Raw genomic sequence first — 22968 nt, 5'->3', positions numbered from 1 at the left:
CCTCACCACGAGGAGAAATTCACAGAAAATATCTGAGTTCTCAGAATCAGCAGCAGCAGTTCTGAGAAGCTTCATGAGAACAGGAGAATAAATCAGCCATCGTTGGTGCTGATGCTGCGCAGAAACACTCAGGTTCCCAGATTTAATGTAAAACATCAATACGAGAGCTCGCACGGATGTGATCGATGGTGCAAAGTGCACGTGACGCTCAGTTAATAAACCCCCAGCCTGTAAATAATCTACGACGATATGCAAATACACAGTTTAGGTCTTAGATCACACAGAGCCTCGCTCCAGCTGAAACAAGTGGTCATCTCCAACATGTCTAATGTGTCCAGACGACAAACATTTTCCTTTTGGAAAGTTTAATACCGCGGCTGTAGAAGATTGATATCATATCTACCTCTGCTAGTCTCAGACCCGGAGAGTTAATAAGTGGCGCTTTGTTAAAACTGCTGGTGTGGCTCACGATAAACAAAGTGTCCTGATGTCCCAGATTACTCCCGGCTCCTCGTGTATCTGTGAGTAGGATAACCGCTGTGAGGGGGCGCTATTACCCTGATCACGGTCTTCTTCTGACCCTAAACGAGACGTTTTCAGGGCCTAAAGAGAACCCAACACGACAGCAGGGTCTGCTGGCCGTTAACATCCTCAATCGATTAAAGCCTGAATGGTTTTTTCATTTCACCTTTTTTCACCTATTTTATTGGTTCAACTTTACTTGAGTTGGTTACAATCAGTCACCAGTTCACTGTAATATTTGGAATTCTGTTCATTGTGTATCAGAAATATTCTGTGGAAACAAACTGACTTCATGTGTTCATTGTTTACTGTTGTGTTCAGTGTTGTTACTCAAGCATCCATAAATTCATCTCCGGGGGTCAATTTTCCACATTATCTGTTACCATCAAGCTCCTCCTCTGAACTCGTCTCCTCCGTCTCACAACAATCAAGTCCATTAACCCATCAGATCGATTTATAGGACGCCGGCTTCACGGTCAGATGTGCTGTGAGCAGCAAACCGTCTCCGGGGGTTTCTCTGATTGTGTTTGTCCAATTAACCGCGATGTAACACGTCACCGTGGGGACGCAGACGCACGATGACAAACAACAACTGGGTTAATCTGACATACCAGTTGATGCTAAATTGTTCCACTCGTGTGTGCACAAATTGATTCGTTTTCTCCCTTTCACAATAAAAGTCCTAGCCATGGCTGCTGTGCTGCTGGAGTGCACAGAGGAATCACCCTGCTTAAATGTGAAGTAGATCAGCGGTCCCCAACCCCCGGGCCTCGGACCGGTACTGGTCCGTGAGTCGTTTGGTACCGGGCCGCGAGAGTTGAGGCTCAGGTGTGAAATGTATAGTTTTCAGGGTTTTTATCGGTTTTCAGCGTTATTTTGTTATCGTTTTTATCGTTTACTCGGTTTTCCTGGGTCTTTTCACGTGTGTTATGAATAAATCTTCTTTTTTTCGGTACCAGTACTAGTTTTATTTTGTTGTATTTATCCGCAACACCTTAAAGGCCGGTCCGTGAAAATATTGTCGGGCATAAACCGGTCCGTGGCGCAAAAAAGGTTGGAGACCGCTGACGTAGAAGACTTTGTGCCTTTTCTCCTCCCATCCTCCTCGATCAGTCACAGCAGATGGCCGCCCCTCCCTGACCTGCCACTGGTTTCTTCCTGTTAAAAAGGGGGTTCTTCCTTCCCACTGTTGCCAGGTGCTTGCTCGTAGGGGATTGTCTGATTTTGGGGGTTTTGCTGTATTACTGTTCGATCTTTAGCTTACAACAGAAAGCGCCTCCAGTCAGCTGTTGTTGTTATTTGGTGGATGAAATAAAATCGAATTGCATTATTTGTGAGACTGTTGCAAAGCAAAAATTCTGTTTTTCATAACTAGTTCTGTATTTTGATTGGCTGACACTCCGCTCCTCGCGTCAGCCAATCGGTGAAGCTCTAGGCAGCTCTTGTCCCTCCTTAGTACCAGCTCCCAAGTTTTCAGTCTCTTGCTTTTACAGCCGAACAGAGCAGCCGGGCTAAAACTTTGTTATTAATCTCTTGTTAAATTAATCTCTAACAAGTTGGTTTTTTTTTTGTTTTTTTTAAAAACACCTTTAAACTGATATTGTTCACAAAGTATGGTTTTGCACTTGTAGAGGACAGAGCGAAGCCGGAAGGTTTACTGAGCTGTGCTTCACGTAAACGCTGAGCATCCACTCGACAGCGGTCAGGTTTTTATATGGGACGAATCCAAAGACCAGGTCAGCGATTCCAGATCCCAGAGTGTTCCAGTGTTCACTGGACGGCGAGCCAACCCAAGATCCTAGGAGACGATATACATACACACGCACATTCATTCGCACATTGATGGACTACAATCATCTACTGTACAAGTAGTGCGGCAGGACAGACAATCACACACACACACACACTCCTCATTGGACGGACTCTATTGCAATACACCCGTTTGTCATGGGCCCCACCGGTACCATTTGGACCAAGACTAATTCTTTACTAGTGCACAATTTTCTTTTATTTTATTCTTCTTTTTTTTTTGCTACTTTGGGGCAACATTTTTTACTTGAAGTTCTGTTAAAACCTGTTGCAATTCTGTGTTGTTTAGTGATGTTAAACCTTTTAAAATAATTTTTTAAAGTACTTTTAAGCCACACAACTGTGTTTGTCTGGTTCCTCTGCCATTCATGTACCAGAGCTCTAAGAGTCGTTCTTAATCTTCTGATACTAGCCCAAATTACTCATTACCTTGGTTATTATCCATTGGTACTGTAAAAACATTCAACATAAATATATAAAATATAACTATTTACAGAGAGACTGTAGACGCGATACGTGCAAATGCACAAAATGCACCACATAAAGTTTGTGTGGTGCATTTTTTTTTTTTTTTTTTTAATTTTTTTTTAACTTGATAAAAAAAACCTCTTTTTATCAATAACTTACCAGAAGTCTGTCCAAATATATTTGCTCAAATGTATGCAGATGATGCAGTTATATATACGCAAGCAAATAGTGTCCAGCAGGTGGCAAAAGATCTTACAGCTGCTTTAGCATTAATGCATAGCTGGCTGGAGGACTCATGCCTAATGTTGAACACCTCAAAAACTGTCTGCATGTATTTTTCAAAACGCCCCTTAAACTTGAAGCAATCAAACATATTCCTGGATGGAGTAGAGCTTGAATTAGCTCCAGAATGTAAATATCTTGGGGTCATTCTAGACCCAACATTATCCTTTAAGAGTCACATAAATAAAGTGTCCCAGGTACTTAAATTTAATAATCAAAATTTTAATCATATACGTAATAATTTTAATATGAATGTTGCAAAAACGTATTTTTACTCAATGATCGTCTCTCATATGGACTATTGTTTGACGTCCTGGTCACTTGCTTGTCCAACAACACTTAAAACTATTGAAAACATTTATAAAAGAAGTTTAAAACTACTTGACAAAAAACCGACTTCCCACCACCACTGTCATGTGTTAAAAAAACGTAAATTACTGAACTTCAATAACTTAGTGAAACTTAAAAGAGTGTGTTTAATATATAAAGTCTTACACTCCCTTGCTCCACCACCACTAAAGCAGTTCATTAGGCATAAAGAAAGCTCAGACAGGACCACTCGAGCTACAACCCGAGGAGACTTGTTTATACCCCACAGACGGACAGCATTTGGGCAGAACGTCCTTTCTGTCCAGGGTGACCATCTGTGGAACAGTCGTCCTCAATCCATTAGAGAATGCTCGACAACTTGTTTAAGACACAGGTTAAAAACTGGTTATGGACAAATCAAGTGTGTGATCATGTATGAGTTGTATAGTTTTAATGTTTTATTTGGAAATAGAATGGTGTGTGTGTGAGTTTGGTGATGGAGTTTTTATTATGAATGAATTATGAATTTTTTTTATGAATTATTATGTCTATTTTTTAATGTTTTATGGACAACAGATGGAAATTAGCCCTTGGCTATAATCTGGAATGTTTACATTCATGTAATTTATTTTACATTTATGTTCATTAACATGCACTGTCCTAAAATAAATAAATAAATAAATTTTGTAGCACACAGACAACCATTCGCTCTCACATTCACGCCTATGGGCAAGTCAGAGTTTCCAGTTAACCGATGCACACTAACTGCATGTCTTTGGACTGTGGGAGGAAGCTGGAGAACCCACGTATACACGGGGAGAACATGCAAACTCCACACAGAAAGAGCCCGGCCTGATGGTGGAATTGAACTCAGGGCTTTCTTGCTGAGGCAGCAGTGCTAACCACCGCGCTACAATACATACAAATAAATGTTAAACTGAAAGGAGAAAGATTAAAAGACACAATCTCAATGTCTTAAAGAAAAATACCACAAACTAACCCAAATCCTGGTCTCCTCCTGATCCAGTCCACACTTTGGAGAGTATGCTCTTCCAATAATTAGGCTTCCTTTTAGTAAAATTTTCCAGGAAGAGCGTTGCTACTATAATTTAATCTTCTGCACAGCAGCTGATAATAAACAGAAGGACGCAGGAGGAGGAAGAGGAGCCCCTTCATTACTCTCTGCATTCTCCCGCCTGTTTATTAAGAGGGGAATAAAGCTGCCAGAGGACTGTAGAGAAAACACACGGCGTCAGGAAAACCTCGGACAGAGAAAGCAGGCGTGTCGAATTTCAGAAATGAATGTTTAGTACATTTGATATTGTGGTCAAACAGGTTTGTAAGGACAGGATGTTTCCAGAGTCCATCAACAACTAAACCTGGAAAATTATGATCATAATGTGGAAGAATTTACAGTTCCCCTTTGCTTAGCTCCACATGCACAACATCCTGCAGCAGTGACGTACCAGCCACAGCAGCTGCTGGGAAATAACAGCTCCCTTATCGACGCCCAGTGAATCTGCGTTTGGACTCAGAGCTGTCGGCTGTTTTGTGTCGTGTTGGAATATTTTTGGTTTGGCTTTTCCCCTCATTTTTTAACTCTGCTTTTTTTGACCCAGCCCACCCCCAACAGTGCTGCCTGCACCTCACTTTGGCTCTGCCACATTATTCTTCCTGTTAGAAAGGAGCTCTTCCTCCCCACCAATGCCACGTTGATAGGGGACTGTCTGATACTGTGATATCTTGACTGATCACAAAGGGACTCAAACCAATCCATCTTCAGTCTGATTCTGTAAACAAGGCTTCGTATTTTTCAAGTTTGGCTTCCATTCAGCGCCTCACCGTGTGTCTCAAATTTGTTTAGACCTCGTTACGCCTCAGCACAGTGTTCATAGATGTGAATACTGCAGAACCGAGTAGAAATGCAGGAAACTTTGGAAGTTCATGAGCTCTCAGAGTAACCTGAGTGCTGATAAAGTCTGCAGGAAAATAACTATGACTAAGCTTTTATCGGACGGAGTTCCTGCAGGGTTATCACTCTCAGTTCGGTAATGGGGATGTAATTGAGTTGTACTCAGCCACGGTAACAACATCAGCAGGTTCTGTTCAGTGTCTGTGGCCACCGATCCACAGAGGATTAGGTTTTGGAGTGGATGTGAGGTGATGTCACGGGTCTGATCTGAACCCCAGCGGCTCACGCTAAGATAAGAACCGGGCTAAACGAGTCACGTGGACGCAGAGAGACGAGGTTAATGCGCAGATAGCGAGCTTCTTCCTGATGTGGACTTTTTTGATAAGACAAAAATATGATTTAAACCTGAGTGCAGATTCAAAGGCTTTAATGGATCACTTGCAAACACACATTACTTCCAGTTTTTAAAAGCCTTGTGCTGAACTACAAAGGTAAACGTAATGTGGGACGGAAACGTTTCGGCTGGAGATGGTACTGCAGAAGTGTCCATGATGTTCTGAGCGGCTCCGTGTGGAGAGGTTCAAATATCTTAGAGTCCTGGAATAATGAAGGACGAGAGCGACAGACGGTCTGTTGTGCTGAAAAGAGAGCTGAATGTGAAGGTCGATCTACTTTAATATGCCCACCTATCGGCTGTGGAGGTCCATGTCATGTAGATATGGGCGCAGAGGTCCCCGAGAGGCTTCATTAAAAGATTAGGTTGATTTAGAGGAACAACCTTTAATCCAGAAATCTTTTTTCCGACAGAGATCTGACGCACTGGAATGAAAACTGTGTCACATTTAGAAGACTGGAGTCCGCTGTGCACAAACAGCCTTTATTTTAATTTTGTTTTTTTAATAAAATGATTAACATGAATTATGATCAGCTGACGGTCCTCTTTTCAAATATGGAAAACAGACAGATTTCAATTAGAAGCAATTTTTAGAAGAATAGAAAATTAGAAATGAGATTAAATCAGAGAGCTGTCAGTCACGGTCCTGGTCAGTGACCCAGTGTTTTGAGTTTCTTGTGCCTCTGAGTTTTTTGTATTATGTTCTTAGTTCTCTTTGTTGTCCCAGTTTATTCTTTACTGTCTTAGTTTGGTTTTTCTTGTATTCTGTTTAGTTCTCTGAGTATTTAGTAGCTGCCCTCTGTGTCTCTTTGTTGTTGGTGTTGTCTGTGTTTCTTAGTTGCTCTGTCTCCCCTAGTCTAGTTTGCGTCTGTGCTAATTCCTGTTTTACTTTGAAGGTCTGTGTCTCATGTGAGTGTTTCCTACTTTGCTCCCCTGTCTCGTCAGTTCTGATTTCTCCCAGCTGTGCTCTCCTTCTGTGTCTCATTCCCCTCGTTACTTCCCAGTGTATTTAAACCCTGTGTTTCTCTGAGTCAGTGTCGTGTCGTCCCTCTTGCTGTGTGGATCTCCCTGTGAGTTTTAGTTCTTTGTTTCCCAGTTTAGCTTAGTTTACTTTGTATGCTCGTTCTTTGCCTGAGTCTGTGAGTCCTGCACTTTGAGTCCTCATCTCCTGCCTGCCACACAGCGTTTCATGACACTGTCAGCCTCTGCATCAGTGCAGGTACTATCTCAGCCTGGATGTGAAAGAGAATAAACAACCGTAAATATTAAAAAACTCCCAAATACTGATCTAGAAATTTCCAGACTTTGATTTTGGGGGCTTTGATGGGCCCAGTTCAGTTGGTAACAGTCCAGATTCACCATTTATAGGTGCAATGATAGGAAAGGAAATTCTTCTCTTTCCTTGAACTGTGAACACAGTAAATACATTTAAAACTGTAATGAAAAACAGAACAATAAGAAAAGAAAATGGAGGGTCAAAGGTCACAGACTTTACTGGGGTGCCTAAAATGTTTGAATTTTATTTGCCACATTGGGTGGAGAATTATCAAGAGTTTAAATTTTTCTGCTTTACATTATCGGAAATCAGAACTTTGGATTTTGGGAGATAAACAGTAATTTAGCAGCTGTTAGACTGATTACTTCATTTTTGAGGGGAGATAAAAAAAAATGTTTTAATTCTGTTTATCTGCAATAAATGTAACCTCGGGGAGTTTATTATAACAACCCAGACTGGGCTTTCCAGCTGACCTTGACCTTTAACCTTTCTGATCCACTTATCAATGGCGCTGTGAGCCGAGGGTCTGAGATTATGTCTGAGTCTCTTTTACACTTAGTGCTGCTTCGTGCCATCAAGAAAATCCATTTCAAACCCGATCAGGGCCTTCAGATCAATTTCCACGCACACCCATGGCAGAATACAGAATCTACAGGCCCAGGGGTCAAAGGTCACGCCTTATCATATCGAAACGATGCAATAAGTCAGCAGGAAGCAGCGGAGCTCACCTGTCATCTTAGCATTTATATCGAGAGTCCAGGACTGCACTGGGACTCTTTATGGAGTTTGATGGGGACAGATGAAGGACAGGAAGCGGCTCTCTGTCATAAAGCAGTAATGATGATGATGATGGTGGTGAAGAGCACACCTCCAGGCATGCAGAGGGAGCATGCAGATAAAGAGGTGAAGCTGAGCTCAACCTCAGTGAGAGCTTCATCACCTCACAGAGGAAGAGGAGCTGCTGATCGTTTCAGTCAGTGAAGATGAGACGAACACAAAGACTCCAAATCTCCTCTCCTGACTCTTAAAGTTGCACGTTTACAAATTCACAGCTTTGACCAGAACATAGACTGTATATAAAAGATGGTCTACACACATTTTGGACCTTCATGGCCGTCTTGCTCTGTTGGAGCCTCATTCCTCAGTTTGCACATCTCCTCATTTTTAAATCTCACACAAACACTGAAGGGCAGAATTTTTAATCACCTTAAAGAACTGAAACATCTGAATACAAACGTTGTATTTGTAGTTGTAGGCGTGTATATTTCAGCCGTGACCACACCTCCTTCATACACTGAAAGTAAAAATACACCCGCTCTCCTCCTGATGTATATGATCGTGATTTTTACTGAAGCACAAGCTTCTCAAATCGTCTGCAACAGTCATATTATTTAATAGAAACTGCGTGAAAACAGCACAAACACAGTCCTGCAGTCTCCAACTATCTGACAGAAACACAGGAGGGGAATGCAGATGCTGTCCGAGGGCAGCTGGAGGCTTTTAAAAAGACCAAGATATGAAAAAGGTGTTTACTGACTCAGGTTTGTTCCTTTAACTTTATATAAAATGATTAAAAAGTGTAACAGCGGTATGTCACCAGAACGGGGAGCCAAACCAGCTCCAAGTGCTTCAAAGGACAAAAATGGTTTCAATTCAACCAAAAATAATTGTAATTGTTCTTTTCTCTCAGAGTGGGATTTGGGTCACATTCACAGTTTGGTGGTCTGCAGCAGCTGCTTGCTGATTTGAGCCCAGCAGCACAGACACGTTTCACTGTGGAGAATCCTCTTCCTCGCTTCCTCCCAGTGTAATGATGCCGCGTGGGTCAAGGTTATCTCCGCCCAGCACACGGTCATCGAGCAGGGAGAGCGCCATCGTGAACGCGGCTGATAAAATGAGTCACGCTCAGTGTTTAAAATACAACAGGCGTCTGTAATCAGGACAACGGGGGCCTGATGAGCCAGAGGTGTTTAAATATGTGCGTTTTAAACTCAAGGCCGCACTCAGACTAACACCACAGCCAACAATGCTCGACTTCATTCACACAAACCAGCCTGCAGGCTGCACCTCTTTATGTTTATCATCTATTACCATCACAAATAGAATATAACATTATTCCTGCAGTTTAAGAAACTAATGCCCAGTTAAATTTCACTTAATCATCAAATCACAAATCAAACAGTTTCTTCAAGGTGCTCAAAGTAAAGATCTTACAATATTAAAGAGAAAACCTCCATACAGTGTATCAGCAAGCACTTGGCGACAGTGGGAAGGAAAAACTCCCTTCCAACAGGAAGAAACTTCCTGCAGAACCAGGCTCTGGAAGGGCCGGCCACCGTTTGGGGTGAAGGAAGAAAGACAGGACAAAAGGAGGTCAGTCTGCTGTCCTGTCTTCCTTCTCTCACCCCAACCAATCACAGCAGATGGCCCCGCCCCTCCCTGAGCCTGGTTCTGCTGGAGGTTTCTTCCTGTTAAAAGGGAGTTTTTCCTTCCCACTGTCGCCAAAGTGCTGCTCATAGGGGGTCATATGATTGTTGGGTTTTTCTCTGTATCTATGAAGCACCTTGAGGCGACTTTTGTTGTGATTTGGCGCTATATAAATAAAATTGAATTGAATTGAATTGAATTGCCTTTCTGTCAGCTGTGATTCATTTCTATGCTGATGACAGACAGATAAACCTGCCTATTAGACCCTCTGACACTTGCAAACTGAGTCGGCTGCTGAGAATCTTTAGCATCTGGTTTAATGGTAATCGAAATTTTTGGACAGTCACACAGCAAAACTAAGACAATAATGTTTTTATTTCCATTAGGAAGCTAAACGGCATCCTGCAGTTATTATAACAGCACAGTCCAGACCTTTCACCGATGATAAACACGTTTTATTTTGGAGGAGCTGTTTGGTAAATCTCTTCTTTTACTTGATGTTTAATAAAGTCACGTGTAAACATGAGCCTGCAGACACCACCGTGCACATGTTCAGTACTTGGTCTCTTGTTGCCCTTCATGTTGAGCCGTTTGACGTACTTTGGTTCTTAAAGGTGTTTTTCAAACGTGCTCTAAAAAGACTAACTTACCTTCACAGGAGTACTTCACCCCAGCGTGGCCTCAGTCTGTGAAACGCTGATGTGCGCTGCACTTTACACCAAAGGTTAAAGGTTGAATTTGTGTTTTCATCTGTCGCGGTGCTTAAAGTTACATCTCTTTATCTCTAATGTTTTATTCCATCCTTGCATTTGCTTTCTTAGATCATCATAAAGGTTATTAAAATGAAACTGGAGGTTAATATTTGTTTCCTGTGTGGATGTGTGATCATGAGTCTGTGCGCTGAAGCTACCTTTGATTATCCTCCGATAAGCCGCCGCTGCGTCTGTTCTGACGCACTCTGGGTGGACGTGGGACGGTCTTCGTCACTTTGATTTCACCTTCAGCCTGAAAAAGAAGAAAAAGACGACGCAATCAGCTTTCAGTCTTTGGTTTCTGAACTCTTTACAGGCGCTCTGCTGCAGGATTTAACAGCCATATGGAGGATTAATAGCAGCAGCTGCTGCGATGCTGCAGCATCAGCACCTGTTTCTCTTGTTATAGACGCAGTAAAGAGTTTCTTTATTAAAACTCTGAGTTTAACACGGCTGATCTTCAGAGGAAGTGAAAAAAGAACAGTCGTAGGTCCACACACAGTCAATCATCAGCACTCAAACTGTAACATCACTGTAATCTGACTTTTTACAAAGCGTCCCAACCTTTCAGAAAACATCTCAAAAGTTCTGTGAAGTTTTGCAGCAGCCTTTTAACCTCTTCCCGCTGCAGCGTCCCGTACCTGGCTCAGGTGTGACGTGTACCTGTACGTACCCTGGGCATTGTCAGGAGGAGGTGTCCGGTGGTTTGGGACCTCTGAGCCGTCGAGCTGTCGGGCTTCACTTCGGCCGGCAGAACCACCTGAAATATCTGCAGAGTAAATTATTCACAACTTTAATTAGTAAGATTAATGCGCTGATCTGGCACCGACGCAATCCCAGCGTGTCAAATGACTTTAATCATTAGTGGGTCTTTTTATAGGTACGCTTTCCAGAAAGGACTCGAGAGAGAGTGACCAGAATAGCTCCAAAACAGAACGGCGGCGATCAATCACAGGAGAGGAAGCCTGTGGAAACCAGAATCAAGCGTGTGGGCGACAAATCGGGCATAAAATTGGACTTTTTCATTTTTTCATTTAATTCAATTTGATTATGAGGGGAATGTGAGGAAAGCCACACTGAGGAGGAAAACTCTTCAGCTGCAGAGTGTGAGACGTGTCTGATGTGATATACACTCCTCACAGATGGCTCCTCCAGTCAATTCTCCCCCCTCTTCTCAACGAGTTCGTATTAAAAACGAATTTTAAAAGCCCGGACTGATGTATCACTGCGTAAATCACCCCGCCCGTCCAATCAGGACGACCTCTGGCACACAACAGCCATCCATAAACACTGTAACAGCTTGAAGTGCAGCCATGACATTCAGGAGTCTGGCAGCGAGAAGAAGAACTCAGAAGCTGCAGGGCTCAGAAAGTTCATCGTGTGGTGAAACAGCTGTTTAACCAGGCTTAAAGCAGCAGAAGTCAATGCAGAGCAGCAACATCTGGGGCTGAAAACGACGGCTGCAGTTGTAAACAGTCTTCCCTGAAGTCGTGAGAAAAGTCTTCACAGGACTCTCTGCAGCCGTGAGAAAAACTGAGTCCACCGCACCTGCAGCAGGAATGACTTTAACTTCTCTTTTTCAGTACAGACAGTGATGTGATCAGTGCTCACTAGGGATGGGTACCGGTTCTGACATAAACGGTAGTAACCAGACCGAAAAGCAGCGCACATTTCGGTGCTTTATTTTTTCCTGAGCTGTGATACACTTTGGATTCTAGCCAATCATTTTACGTTTCCGAGGATAGTAGGCGGGTCCAGGTACGTACGTTCTTTTAGAGCAGAGCTACAGATTAAAAATGCCCAAGGTGAAGCGGTCAAAGTCTGGCTGTACTTCACAGCAAAAGATGCAAACTCAGCAGCTGCAACAAGTGCTTTAAGCTGATACTGTGATACTGTCAAAGGAGGTAACACCTCAAATCTGATGAAACACCTGGCGACGCATAGCGTTTTTTTAAAAGCCGAGAAATGCGCCGTATTTGATAGCTTGCTGCGAGACCTCACACCGAGCACATCTACTGCGGGTGTGGTGCCTGTTATCGGACCTGGAGTTAGCAACATCCCCCAAGAACCCGAAGAGGAGAGTCCTGGCCCCTAGCCCTGCCAGTGTAGCAGAAATGATGATGATGATGATGCAGCAGCAGCCGTTCTTCTCTGCGTGAGTAGCTTAATGTTGTTCGTGTGTAATTTACGTTGAGTAGGCTAACCACGTTATTACATTAATGCATGTAAGGTGAACTAGCAAACACCATCATAGCTACATGCGGCTGTCTTCTTGTTTGATGGCAGATACTCCCTTCACCCTGGACAAAAAGGCTAAAATGACCAAAGAAAAAGTGGAAAACAGTTAAACATGAGAGGTTTTTGGACAAAGTTTGTGTTTTTTCCATTGTTTAAGCTGCTTCCAGCCAAGAGTGATACCATATATGCCCTATAGCTGCAGAAAAGGCTAACATTGTTATCTTTTTACAAAAAAACAGCTGAACATGAGAGGTTTTTGGACCAATTTTGTGTTCTCCATTCTTTAAGCACCGGCACCGTTTCAAAAGTACCGGTTTGGCACCGGTATCGGATAAAACCTAAACGATACCCATCCCTAGTGCTCACGTCTCTGTAGAGGAGTCTTGGCCCTTTTTTACAATGTTGGTTCAGGTCATTGAGGTGTTCATGGTCAGCTCACTAACGTACATCTTTACTACTTTCACAGGAAAGGATTGCTGGAATAAACAGAACTGGAATAAACTACTATCAAGGTTAGAGCGTGCAATGCTCGGAGAAACAGCAGAAACCCGAGAACTCTGCATGTTAAGAGTTCATGACAGTACAGAAAAAGGGTTACAGGGAGAAAGCCTCTTCTCTTTAAAAACAACATGTCAGCACAGATTAGGTTTGTGAAGCTGCATCTGAAAAAACCACAAGAGACGAGACAAAGTGGAGATGTTTGGAAACCAAACAGTTATCGGGACAGACTGTCGGCATGGTGGAGGAGGCTGATGACTCGAGCACCTCGCAGTCACAGAGGTGACCATGAACTCCTCTGTATGCCAAAGGATTAAAGAGTCAAATATGAAGCTCGGCTCAGAGTGAGTCATGCATCACGGCATGATCACAAGCACAGCAGCAAGTCTACAAAGAAAAGAATCAGAGTGCAATGACCCAGTCAGAGTCCAGACCTCAGCCTGAGCTGTGCATAAAGGAATTCACTCAAATCTCAATGAACTGAACAAATGCTGTAAAAAAGGTGAAAGATTTCTCCACAACGATGTGAGAGACTGATGCAGTGATGATTACTGCAGGTTATTGCACTGAAAGTGGTTCCACAAGTTTCACAGGATGGAATCAGTTTTTCACACATGGCTTCTGCATGTTTTAGTTGTTAAATAAACGACACACCTAAATATGTCAGGTGCTGTTGTTCACATGACTGAATACGTGTGCAGTAACTGTTTCCCTCAGAAATCAATTCCTAAAAACATAAATAAATTAGCAGCTTTGGAACACGTGGGAGAAAATGCTGTGGATGTGCAGGACGGAGGCTCCTGTCACAATAAACCTGTCAGACTGCAGGAAACCTCCAGCAGGGCTGCAGCGGCTCCGCTTCTGCTGCAGGAGACTCGACTGATTACTGATCGTAAAGGTGTGTGCTTGAACGGAGCACATTTGTGGTGCATTTGTTCTGGACTGCTGCCATTTTTACAGAGAAAAAAAACTGTTTCCATCTGGGAAATGAATTCATAGTAGGCATATTAAAACGCTTTGCAAAAATACCGACGTCACATAGGTTTGATGATTCAGCAGATTCTGGAGGCCTGTTATGTTCTGTGAATCTGCTCCTCCATCTATCACACGTTCCCGCTGCTCCCAACAAGCAACATCACAGCAGTCAGTCGTCCGTACATCCTCCACACTGCAGACAGATCTCTGCATTAACAGGCAGTGTTTCAAAACACAGCGGAAAACTGAGATTTTAGGAGAAAAAGAGAAGAGCTCGAGGAGGTTTGGTCAGAAGTCTCACTTTTACTACTTTATAGCAGCTGGGTGAGCTCCTCACTGCACCATGTGTTACATGATGATATGGGCCACACAACCTTTACAGTTCTTACATGCTACCTGTATTTTTAACATTTGTCTTCCTGGTTTTATTCTTCTTCCTTTGTTTTACATTAGCAGGCTTAATATAACTACAGGTGTGCCACAGGGTTCAGTTCCAGGACCACTGCTATATTTGATCTATGTTATATATTTTTACATACATAAACAATCCTGGATATTATTGAAGTTTGTTTTTATTTACGTTCCAACTTTTTCAGAACTCTCTTTGTATTTAGGAATTAATACCGATGACCCTTTTCTTCAGGTCACGTTCAACTGGTAAATGAAAGTCTGTCTGTCCTTTGAGATGAAAACAAACTTCTTTCTTGCAGTTTCGTGGCAGTGATGGATTATGAACATGTTATTTATACATGTGCATTTTCAATGCTTTCATATGCTGGGTCTGTGGTGAAGCACTGAGATTTATTACCAACCGTAAAGCTCTGTATGTAAACTATGTGCTTGGGCCCACACGTTCTGCAAAGACACTTAAAAGCACTTAACCTTAAAAACATTGTAGATTTTTAATGTAAATAGCTGTGTTACTCTGGTTTAGTAAAAACATGTTGCACACTTACACTTATGCTACCTCTGCCAGTCACCTCAATGTCAAAATATGAAGCTACTGTAAACATACACACAGATTTTAGAAGCACCAACTTCTCAAAATTTCTCATATTTCAGCGAATGAATTTGAAAACTTCTCAGTTTCTGTTTGCAGACAGAAATATGTGCATTCATCTCAGACCTTCTCTGGCTTTGTGGTGCTGCTGAAAGGGGAGCTGCTACAGTTTGGTGTCGGCCTGCAGCGAGTCTGCTGCTGCCTGCAGTCTCTGAACTCCTCACTGTGAGAAATCAGAGCTGCACTGTGCAGGACATACTGCTTGGTAAGTGTTTCCTGTAAACTTTAGAGGCCAACAGATACCTGCAGTAAGTACAAACACGTCAAACTGCAAGTAACATGTGCACAGTTACCTCAACTCAGCAACACGGGAAAAGATTTGCTGATTTGTTCCCGTTTGTGCTCCTAGAGCCTTCAAAATTCACAGGTTTGAATCCCAGAGCAACACGGAAATACGTTTAGGAAAATCTTCATCAAGAACTACTGTCGCAGTGCCCTTGAGCACAAGGACCTTCACTGGCTGACAGCAGCAGTCTGTGGTTAAACTGGCCTGCTTCCAGTGTGAATGAGAGGAGAATGAAAGTGGAGTCTGGAGCTCTGAGGACACGAGCCGGTAACAAACAAAAGTGAACAACCAGAGGAAAGCAAAGACTCAGAGGTCTGACTGAAGATCGAGGTGAAAACAGCAGCAGGTGTAGGAGCAAAGACAAAGACAGGAAGTCACGTCAGAATCTAACCTTCAAACAGGAAGTGACCAAGACAAAAACACAGAGACATGAACATTAAATATGATGACAAACATGGGGGAAAACGACCAATCTAAGAGGCACCGAACAAGAACTGTGCACAAAGAGCTGCTTCTGAATATTTACTATTATTATTCACTGTTCTTTGGTTTTAAGCTGCACAGCAGAGTTTGGACAGATAAGATTCTCTTACACTTGTCCAGGTAAAAATTTCACATTGTACTGAGTCGGCTGTGAAATGTTTTCACTGCACTGAATCATTTTCTTATTCGTTTCTGAATGTGATGAATCTCGATTTTTGGTGCCAAAGCTCCAACCTGCCTCGTATGAAAGGCTCAGGCTGCTGCTGGTGTCGTGAGGTGGGGGCTATTTTTATGCTCAAGCTGAAAGCATCTCTCTTTGACTGTCTCACAGTCTCACATGGCCTGGTACGAGTAAGGTGAGCGTAACTGTGACTGTGAATATCTGCATGATGGAAACGATGGTGCGTGAGGGTCTGAACAACAAACTTAACAGGCTGACAAAGACTTAACGACTGACTCTAAGTGGCTGCTGCCCTTTATGATGGAAAAAGCCCCAAATTAATTTGTTGTAAAGTTCAGAGTGTGCAGCCAAAACTACGCACAGGCTAAACTTCAAATTAGGCATCACCTAATCTGAAAGGTCACCAGTTAATCTGAGTATAAAAATAAAAGCTTTACAGCGCACCTTTCCCTTGACGCTGACTCTGGCGTACGACGGCTGAACGTCCACATCGATCAAAGACGTGTCCATGTGTCTGTGAGAAGAGGAAGGTCAGTCATTATAAACACAGACAGGTACAGACGCTGATCAGCTGATCAGGTGGAGAGTTTTGGTCGGACATCCTCTGTGAAAGAAGCACCGTGATGGTTTCCCAACGTGAGCTCCAACCACAGTTTAAATCAATTTGACTCGATGTGGCTGCGGTAAATCGGATTTGGTGCAAACAGCCACCACATTAGACAGAAACCAGCTACACAACACACACGAAGACAAACCGTGACCAGACACAGATCTCATTTACAGCAAGAAGTTATATTTCAAAATAAAACGAGGTGCAGCTTTTTCCTTTATCGATTTCTAAGGTTCAATATTATTTGACTAAACTGAGAGTAACTCTGCGTCTCACCATTAAATATGGATTGATAAACACAGGTCTGTTCGCTCAGTCCATTTGAACATGATTCGTTTTTAATTTTGATAAATGAAGCTGCAGAGAGTTTGTGCTCCTACCTGTAAACTTCCAGGTCCAAGATAATCGTGTTGTTTTCTTCATCTTCTGTTAGACAGAAATCCAACCTGTTAACAACACAGAGCAACAATCCAGATGTTCAAACCAGGACACGACACTGATTCTTAATGTAAACACTGCTATCTACAGACTGTATATAATAGATGGACAAATTATTATGAAAGCTCAAAGACAGAGTTTTTGTCACCACGATGTTCATTTTTGGAGCCATAAGTGACAGATGACTGAAGATAAAGTCCGATCAGTAGACTTCCTGTTGGTGCCTTCCAGTCCTGTGATTCTAGCTGCGATACAGACATCAACTTAAAATCCAAACAGGGTATTTAGTTAAAACCATGCGGGCTTAAAAAGGAGAAAATTAGCTGTGGAGACCCAAACTGTTGTTTTTTGTTTGCAGTAGGCTGTGAATGTGTTTCTTTTTGCTCTGAAGTTGGATGTTGTGAGACGACCCTGACGGTGAGGTTGGTCAAACTCACATTATTTTATGGCTTAAACTTGTTTCTGCAGCATGTGACGTTCCCGGCCACTCGTGTACATCTTTACTGAGCTGGCTGCTACGAGTCGGGCTGCAGTGAAGCACGGCGTGCTGTCTCCCCACTGCAGTAAGGTGATATATCACATAAAGCATATATTCCTGACCCGAGCGTGTCCTCAGCTCAGAATACAAATGAAATCAGGCGCGCTTTAAGGCCTCGACCCCTGTGGCCTTGCTCATGATATAAACCGTTTGGATAATGGAGGAGGAGCGGGTTGCCTGCAAGCGTTCATGTTTTTCCCCAACAGGACGACAGCAAGTGGACCAGATAAAGCACCTGATAAGTTTTCACCTGCCTCACTGAGCCAAAGTAAAAACATGACAGATATGAAGAAGAACTGTATAGAAACTGTGGACCTGCAGCTCTTTCCTTTATAATTGTTTCCAAAATACAAATTTAACCTGTTGATCAGTCGGGGCTTTAAAATGTTATACTTAAAGATCTGATCCCAATCATCTATGCAGCACCACAAATCTTGAAGTTGTCATGTATTGCTGCAACAAACATGCCATCACGGTGAGGATGGAAAACCTGCTTCTGTTTCTCGTTTCGTACTTGGGCTCATTGATATTCAAGACTCGTCCGTCAGCAGTGATCAGCGTCCTCGCGGCCTTCGGCTTCTTCTCCTTCCCCCTGCAGAGAAACAGCGCAGTGTGAGCAGATCACAAATGAAGTCAGGGTGTTCAAACAGTGGACTTACAGGTGACAGCACCTGGAGTCATAGTACCTTGGAGATCAAAGATTGCCCTCCCCTCCAGGAGCATCCTTAGAAAAAGAAATATAATGTGTAATGGAGTGTGTTTGCGTAGGCTGAAAGCCATGAAGTCAATATGAGCGTAGTTTAACCTGCCTAACACAGGGTGAAGAACCCCTACAGGTTCAACACCAAGCAAGATTATGTGGAATAATCTGAAAAACAACAACAACAAAAAGAAACTACCGAGCCTGAAGAGGCGTGAGCCAAAAAGTGGTAGCTGCAATATAAAAGGGCAAAAGAATGAACGGTTCAAACAGGTATGATATAAAAGCTCTAAAAGTGTGATTTTAAAAAAAGGTGCTTGCTAACAAATTATTCACGTCACTTGTCCTGAAAACTGAAACAAAACTTTTAGCTTCATACAGAAATATCAGAGTAACATCGGAAATAGCTCATCAAAATTATAAATAAAAGTGGAAATTATTATGGAAGTTAAAAATATGAATAAAGAAATTAAATTAGCGGCTAAACATAAAGTTTTGTTTTTTTTTAAATAACTACATAAGATTGTGAAAAAGCGCATAAGTTGAATTTGCCAGTTAAAAATACGGATAAAGAAATGAAACAGCTAAACACTTAAACAGCTAGCTAAAACCATCACCAAATGAAACATAAAAAATTGGAAATTATCAGCTAAATGTTTTGCTAGCAGTAAAACCGTTTGCTAAGTGTAGCTTAACAGTAGCTGTAAGCTAAAATTACAAATAAAGGTTGGAAGCTGAAATTATGGCAGAAAATGTTAGTTTTACACATATATGAATAAAGAAATGAAATAGCTAAACACTTAAACAGCTAGCTAAAACCATTACCAAATGAAACATAAAAAATTGGAAATTATTAGCTAAGTGTTTTGCTAGCAGTAAAACCGTTTGCTAAGTGTAGCTTAACAGTAGCTGTAAGCTAAAATTACAAATAAAGGTTGGAAGTTGAAATTATGGCAGAGGAAAATGTTAGTTTTACACATATATGAATAAAGAAATGAAATAGCTAAACACTTAAACAGCTAGCTAAAACCATTACCAAATGAAACATAAAAAATTGGAAATTATTAGCTAAGTGTTTTGCTAGCAGTAAAACCGTTTGCTAAGTGTAGCTTAACAGTAGCTGTAAGCTAAAATTACAAATAAAGGTTGGAAGCTGAAATTATGGCAGAGGAAAATGTTAGTTTTACACATATAGGAATAAAGAAATGATACCATTAGTTACATATAACAAATTAAATGCATTAGCCTGCTTAAAATATAAATAATGTTTTAAAAAAAATAAACTACTGAAAGTGGTCAGTAACATAAATACTAGTTGGTTAATTTAAGTAAAACTAGAGCTGTAATAATGATGTAATACAGCCACATTCAAATCTATCACCTTTCTTTCTGTTTAAATGACAGAGTTTGAGGAATGTTTGGCTGGATGTGGAAAAACTAAAGACTGAGAAAAGTCACAGAGTCGTCGCTTCGGTGTGCTCTCATCACCATCTGCCGCACAACCGCTCGCTCAATTAGCTGTGAGAAGCAGACGGCAACACGAGTGCTGACGGGGAAACACACACCTCATATCAGCCCGTCTATTAGGCCCACCGAGCAGCAGATGAACCTGTCAGCAGTCCAGGTGGGTGAGTGTTTAGCGCTCTGCAGAGGGTCGGCCGCCGTGACCTCCGCAGCCGTACATCAGCCAAGGAGAGAGGGGCGACGGCGTGCTTGAGGAGGCTTCGATGTGCTGAACCGGAGGGTGTCAGGTCATGGTTTTTATTGGAGTGGTTGGCTGGAGCGAGCGATAATGAGTCTAAGTGAAGCTGTGGAGAAGCCTCGTGGTCATCTGTGTGACGGCCCTCGAATTGTAAGAGTCGAATCAGCGGGTTCAGAAGGCGAGGTCGTCACATGGGTCACGCAGACTTAGGAGAGCTCCTGGAAGTGCTTAGCAGGTCTCTGAAATGTGTGAATATACAGAGAGAGGGTGAATGCTGCCTCTGTGACAGTGTTAGTTTTATAAATGGACGCTTTATCTTCTTGGTTTGTTTTTATAGCTGATTAGACAGTTTTATTGATTTGGCCCATCTGATTGTTTCTGGTGCACAAACTGCTTCCACTCAGGATCCGAGGGCTTCCTAAATGGTTCAAAGTGAGTGTGAAAGTGATGATTTTAGACTCTAAGAGCTTCATGTTGGGCTTTCCTTCAGCATCAGTCGGGGTTTAATGACGCGGGACTCTGACTTCCACTGGAGTCCAAAGTGATGACTGCTTCCTTCATATTTCAGTCACTTCCTGGATGTGTTGGTGTTAGTCTGAGGTGAGGCTGACAGCAATTATCCAAACAGAATGAGCATCTCCATCACTTTCCGTTCAAACGGCAGCTTTTCCCTCAATGCCAGATACTGTCGACTCGTCAAGGTCCCAGTGTGGCTGCCTGAGCTGTAAACCCATAACTTCTATCTTTTTAAGGGTGGATCTGTCAAAGAGCAGAGTGATGGAGACGTCAGAGCTGACAGTTCCAGAGCTGAGGGCGATCTGTTCAGACAGCGCTCAGTTAGCAGAGAAGTCCAAATCCATGCCGGATTCACAGCTGCAGTCCCCACGAGGAGGACAGTAAGGTGCTGCAGCACCTCTGAACCCAACATCTGTTTGCTGCTGTTACAGTGACACTCAGCACACGGGCAAAGTCATCCATCACAGAGGAGCTGCGAGAGCCAGAGACCACGATTACACAACAGCTTTCCATCAAATACAGCTCGACAACAAGAAGACACCAGCAGCACTAAAGCAGGTCAATATTTTAAGGTAACTTTAAATTGTTGGGTTGCTCCTTAGAATATAAAGCACCTGAGCTGACTGTTGTCATTTATCACCATATGAATAAAACTGAATTGAATTCAAATTCATTGGAGGTGGAAAAAGACGGACGGATGGTTGGATGTGTTCAGTTTGAGGTTTGAACTGTAAAATGGACGTTTAGGTGTTTGTGCTTTCTTATTTGGAGCAAACTAAACGCAGACACGGTGTCGTTACTCCACTGCTTTACTCTGTGAACAAAAGACAACAGTGATCTTACATATCTGGCTTCAGCATCACTGTTTTGTTCACTTTACCTGCTCCGAAGTCGTCGTTTGACCTGCATCAGGTAGAAAAGACTGACAGTGAACTGCTTGTAGCAGAAAACATTTAGTGGTCTCGTTCCCTGTGGAGTTGGAGGAGATGAAAGAGGCTAAAAGAGGGTCAATAACAAACTGAGGGCTGTCTATACTGTCGTGAATAAACACCAGCCAGGCAGCATCTCTGTGGTGTTTTCCCTCCTCTCAGACGAACAGAGCAGCCATTTAACGTGGGCCCGTCTCCCGGCTGACCTTATCGCAGAATCCACCTCAGGACCAGGAAATTCATCTTTCCTGACAATCCGGTGACGGCCCGACTGCACGCATCAAGTCAGCGCGCTCTGACAGCCGTGCGTGACGAGGCGGTAAAAACAGCAACGCTGTGTCAACCTGATTTTCTGCTTGGACAGCGCGCTGGCCAGGGATGCTGCTGTAATGTGGACAAGTAGGTGGACCATCACCTGTATCACACCACAGGTGTAACCTCACATCTTCTAAATCCAACCGTCTCGATTATATTTATCGGCATACATTTCAAGACTGTGCAGATTTAACATCTCACGTGACAAATGAAGAGGCGAGGATGTGACAGAAGCCCGACGCGCTGAAACACCTCTGGGCTGATGTGAGGCGTTTCCCGTGGGCAGAGATTAAGCAGTGGGACACTTCCACAGTGTTCGTCATACACAGCTCAGCTGTTTGTGAGTCTGTGGCTCGAGGTGTTATGAAAGCTAAACGCTGTGAGTCAGCGCTGCGTCCACAGGTCAGCGAGACGAGCGGACGGTGAATAGAAAAGTTTTTTAAACCTTTGCCTAAAGAGGAAAAATGACCAAGTAAAGCAGACGTGTCAGGCCTCGCTGTGCAAACAGCCAATTTATTACAGCATCCACTGATCCTGGACCAGCCTCAGTGCTGTGAAACCTCGTTTTATCCTGAGATATATTCTCCTCTGTTTACGTCACAGGAGCCATGACGGCAGAACTCAACAAGTTTTACTGAAACACAAAGTCTGATGTTTCTGTGCCGCCTGGAAACGACACCCAGCTCTTTGTTTAGAGACAGAGGAAATTATTAACAAGATTTTCAGAAAAACTGGAACTTATTATCCAGTAAGACCTCACAGTTTCTCTCACTGGATAGAAAAGCTTTTATTTTATGTTGATAAGAATCCACAGAGCCTGTCTGTTTCTCAGATTACATGAGGTGCTGCATCAGTAGGGCTGCCACGATTAGTCGACTAGTCACGATTACGTCGACTATCAAAATCGTCGACGACTGATTTAATAGTCGACGCGTCGTTTGAAGCTTTGTAAGATCCCAAAAGACGCAGGAATAAGTAGTAGGATTTAAGAGTGTAATAACGGACTGAAACAGAAGATGGCAGCACTGCATGTACAAGGATGCCAGCTGCCGTTAAACCCCGAAGAAGAAGAAGCTGTGTCCCAGAATTCATAGCGCAGCCCAGCTCAGTTTCCAACAATGGCGGCAGCTAGTTAGTTTTAATATTACTCTTATTATTCTTTCTGGGTCACAAAATAAACGTTTAACATATTTTCAGGCGAGAATGTAGCTGTGTAAACCTCAAATATCTGCTCAGTTTATCAAGACACCACATATTTTCAAAAGCGCTCCGACGTTTTCGGAGACGTCTGTTAGCCACTAGCTCGATAGCTAGCCGGGGGCTAGGCTCACTAGAGCCGTGAGAACAC

At 42.8% G+C, this 22968-nt stretch overlaps 1 protein-coding gene across 4 annotated transcripts in view; it reads right to left on the bottom strand.

Moving 5' to 3' along the window:
• The window catches only part of dnaaf11 (dynein axonemal assembly factor 11), a 49691-nt gene that overhangs the window by 16729 nt on the left and 9994 nt on the right, over window positions 1-22968 (bottom strand). For all 4 annotated transcript variants that reach the window (XM_085140830.1, XM_085140832.1, XM_085140831.1 and 1 more), the window contains exons 7-11: window positions 17973-18050; window positions 16863-16928; window positions 16317-16386; window positions 10825-10920; window positions 10310-10404 (exon numbers count right to left, since the gene is read on the bottom strand). In XM_085140830.1, coding sequence (XP_084996956.1) covers window positions 10310-10404; window positions 10825-10920; window positions 16317-16386; window positions 16863-16928; window positions 17973-18050 — 405 coding nt within the window. The remainder of the gene's footprint in view (window positions 1-10309; window positions 10405-10824; window positions 10921-16316; window positions 16387-16862; window positions 16929-17972; window positions 18051-22968) is intronic.

This window comes from Neolamprologus multifasciatus, chromosome 18 (genome assembly GCF_963576455.1).
Source record: "Neolamprologus multifasciatus chromosome 18, fNeoMul1.2, whole genome shotgun sequence".
Lineage (NCBI taxonomy): Eukaryota > Metazoa > Chordata > Actinopteri > Cichliformes > Cichlidae > Neolamprologus > Neolamprologus multifasciatus.
This window is presented reverse-complemented; position numbering and strand designations above follow the sequence as displayed.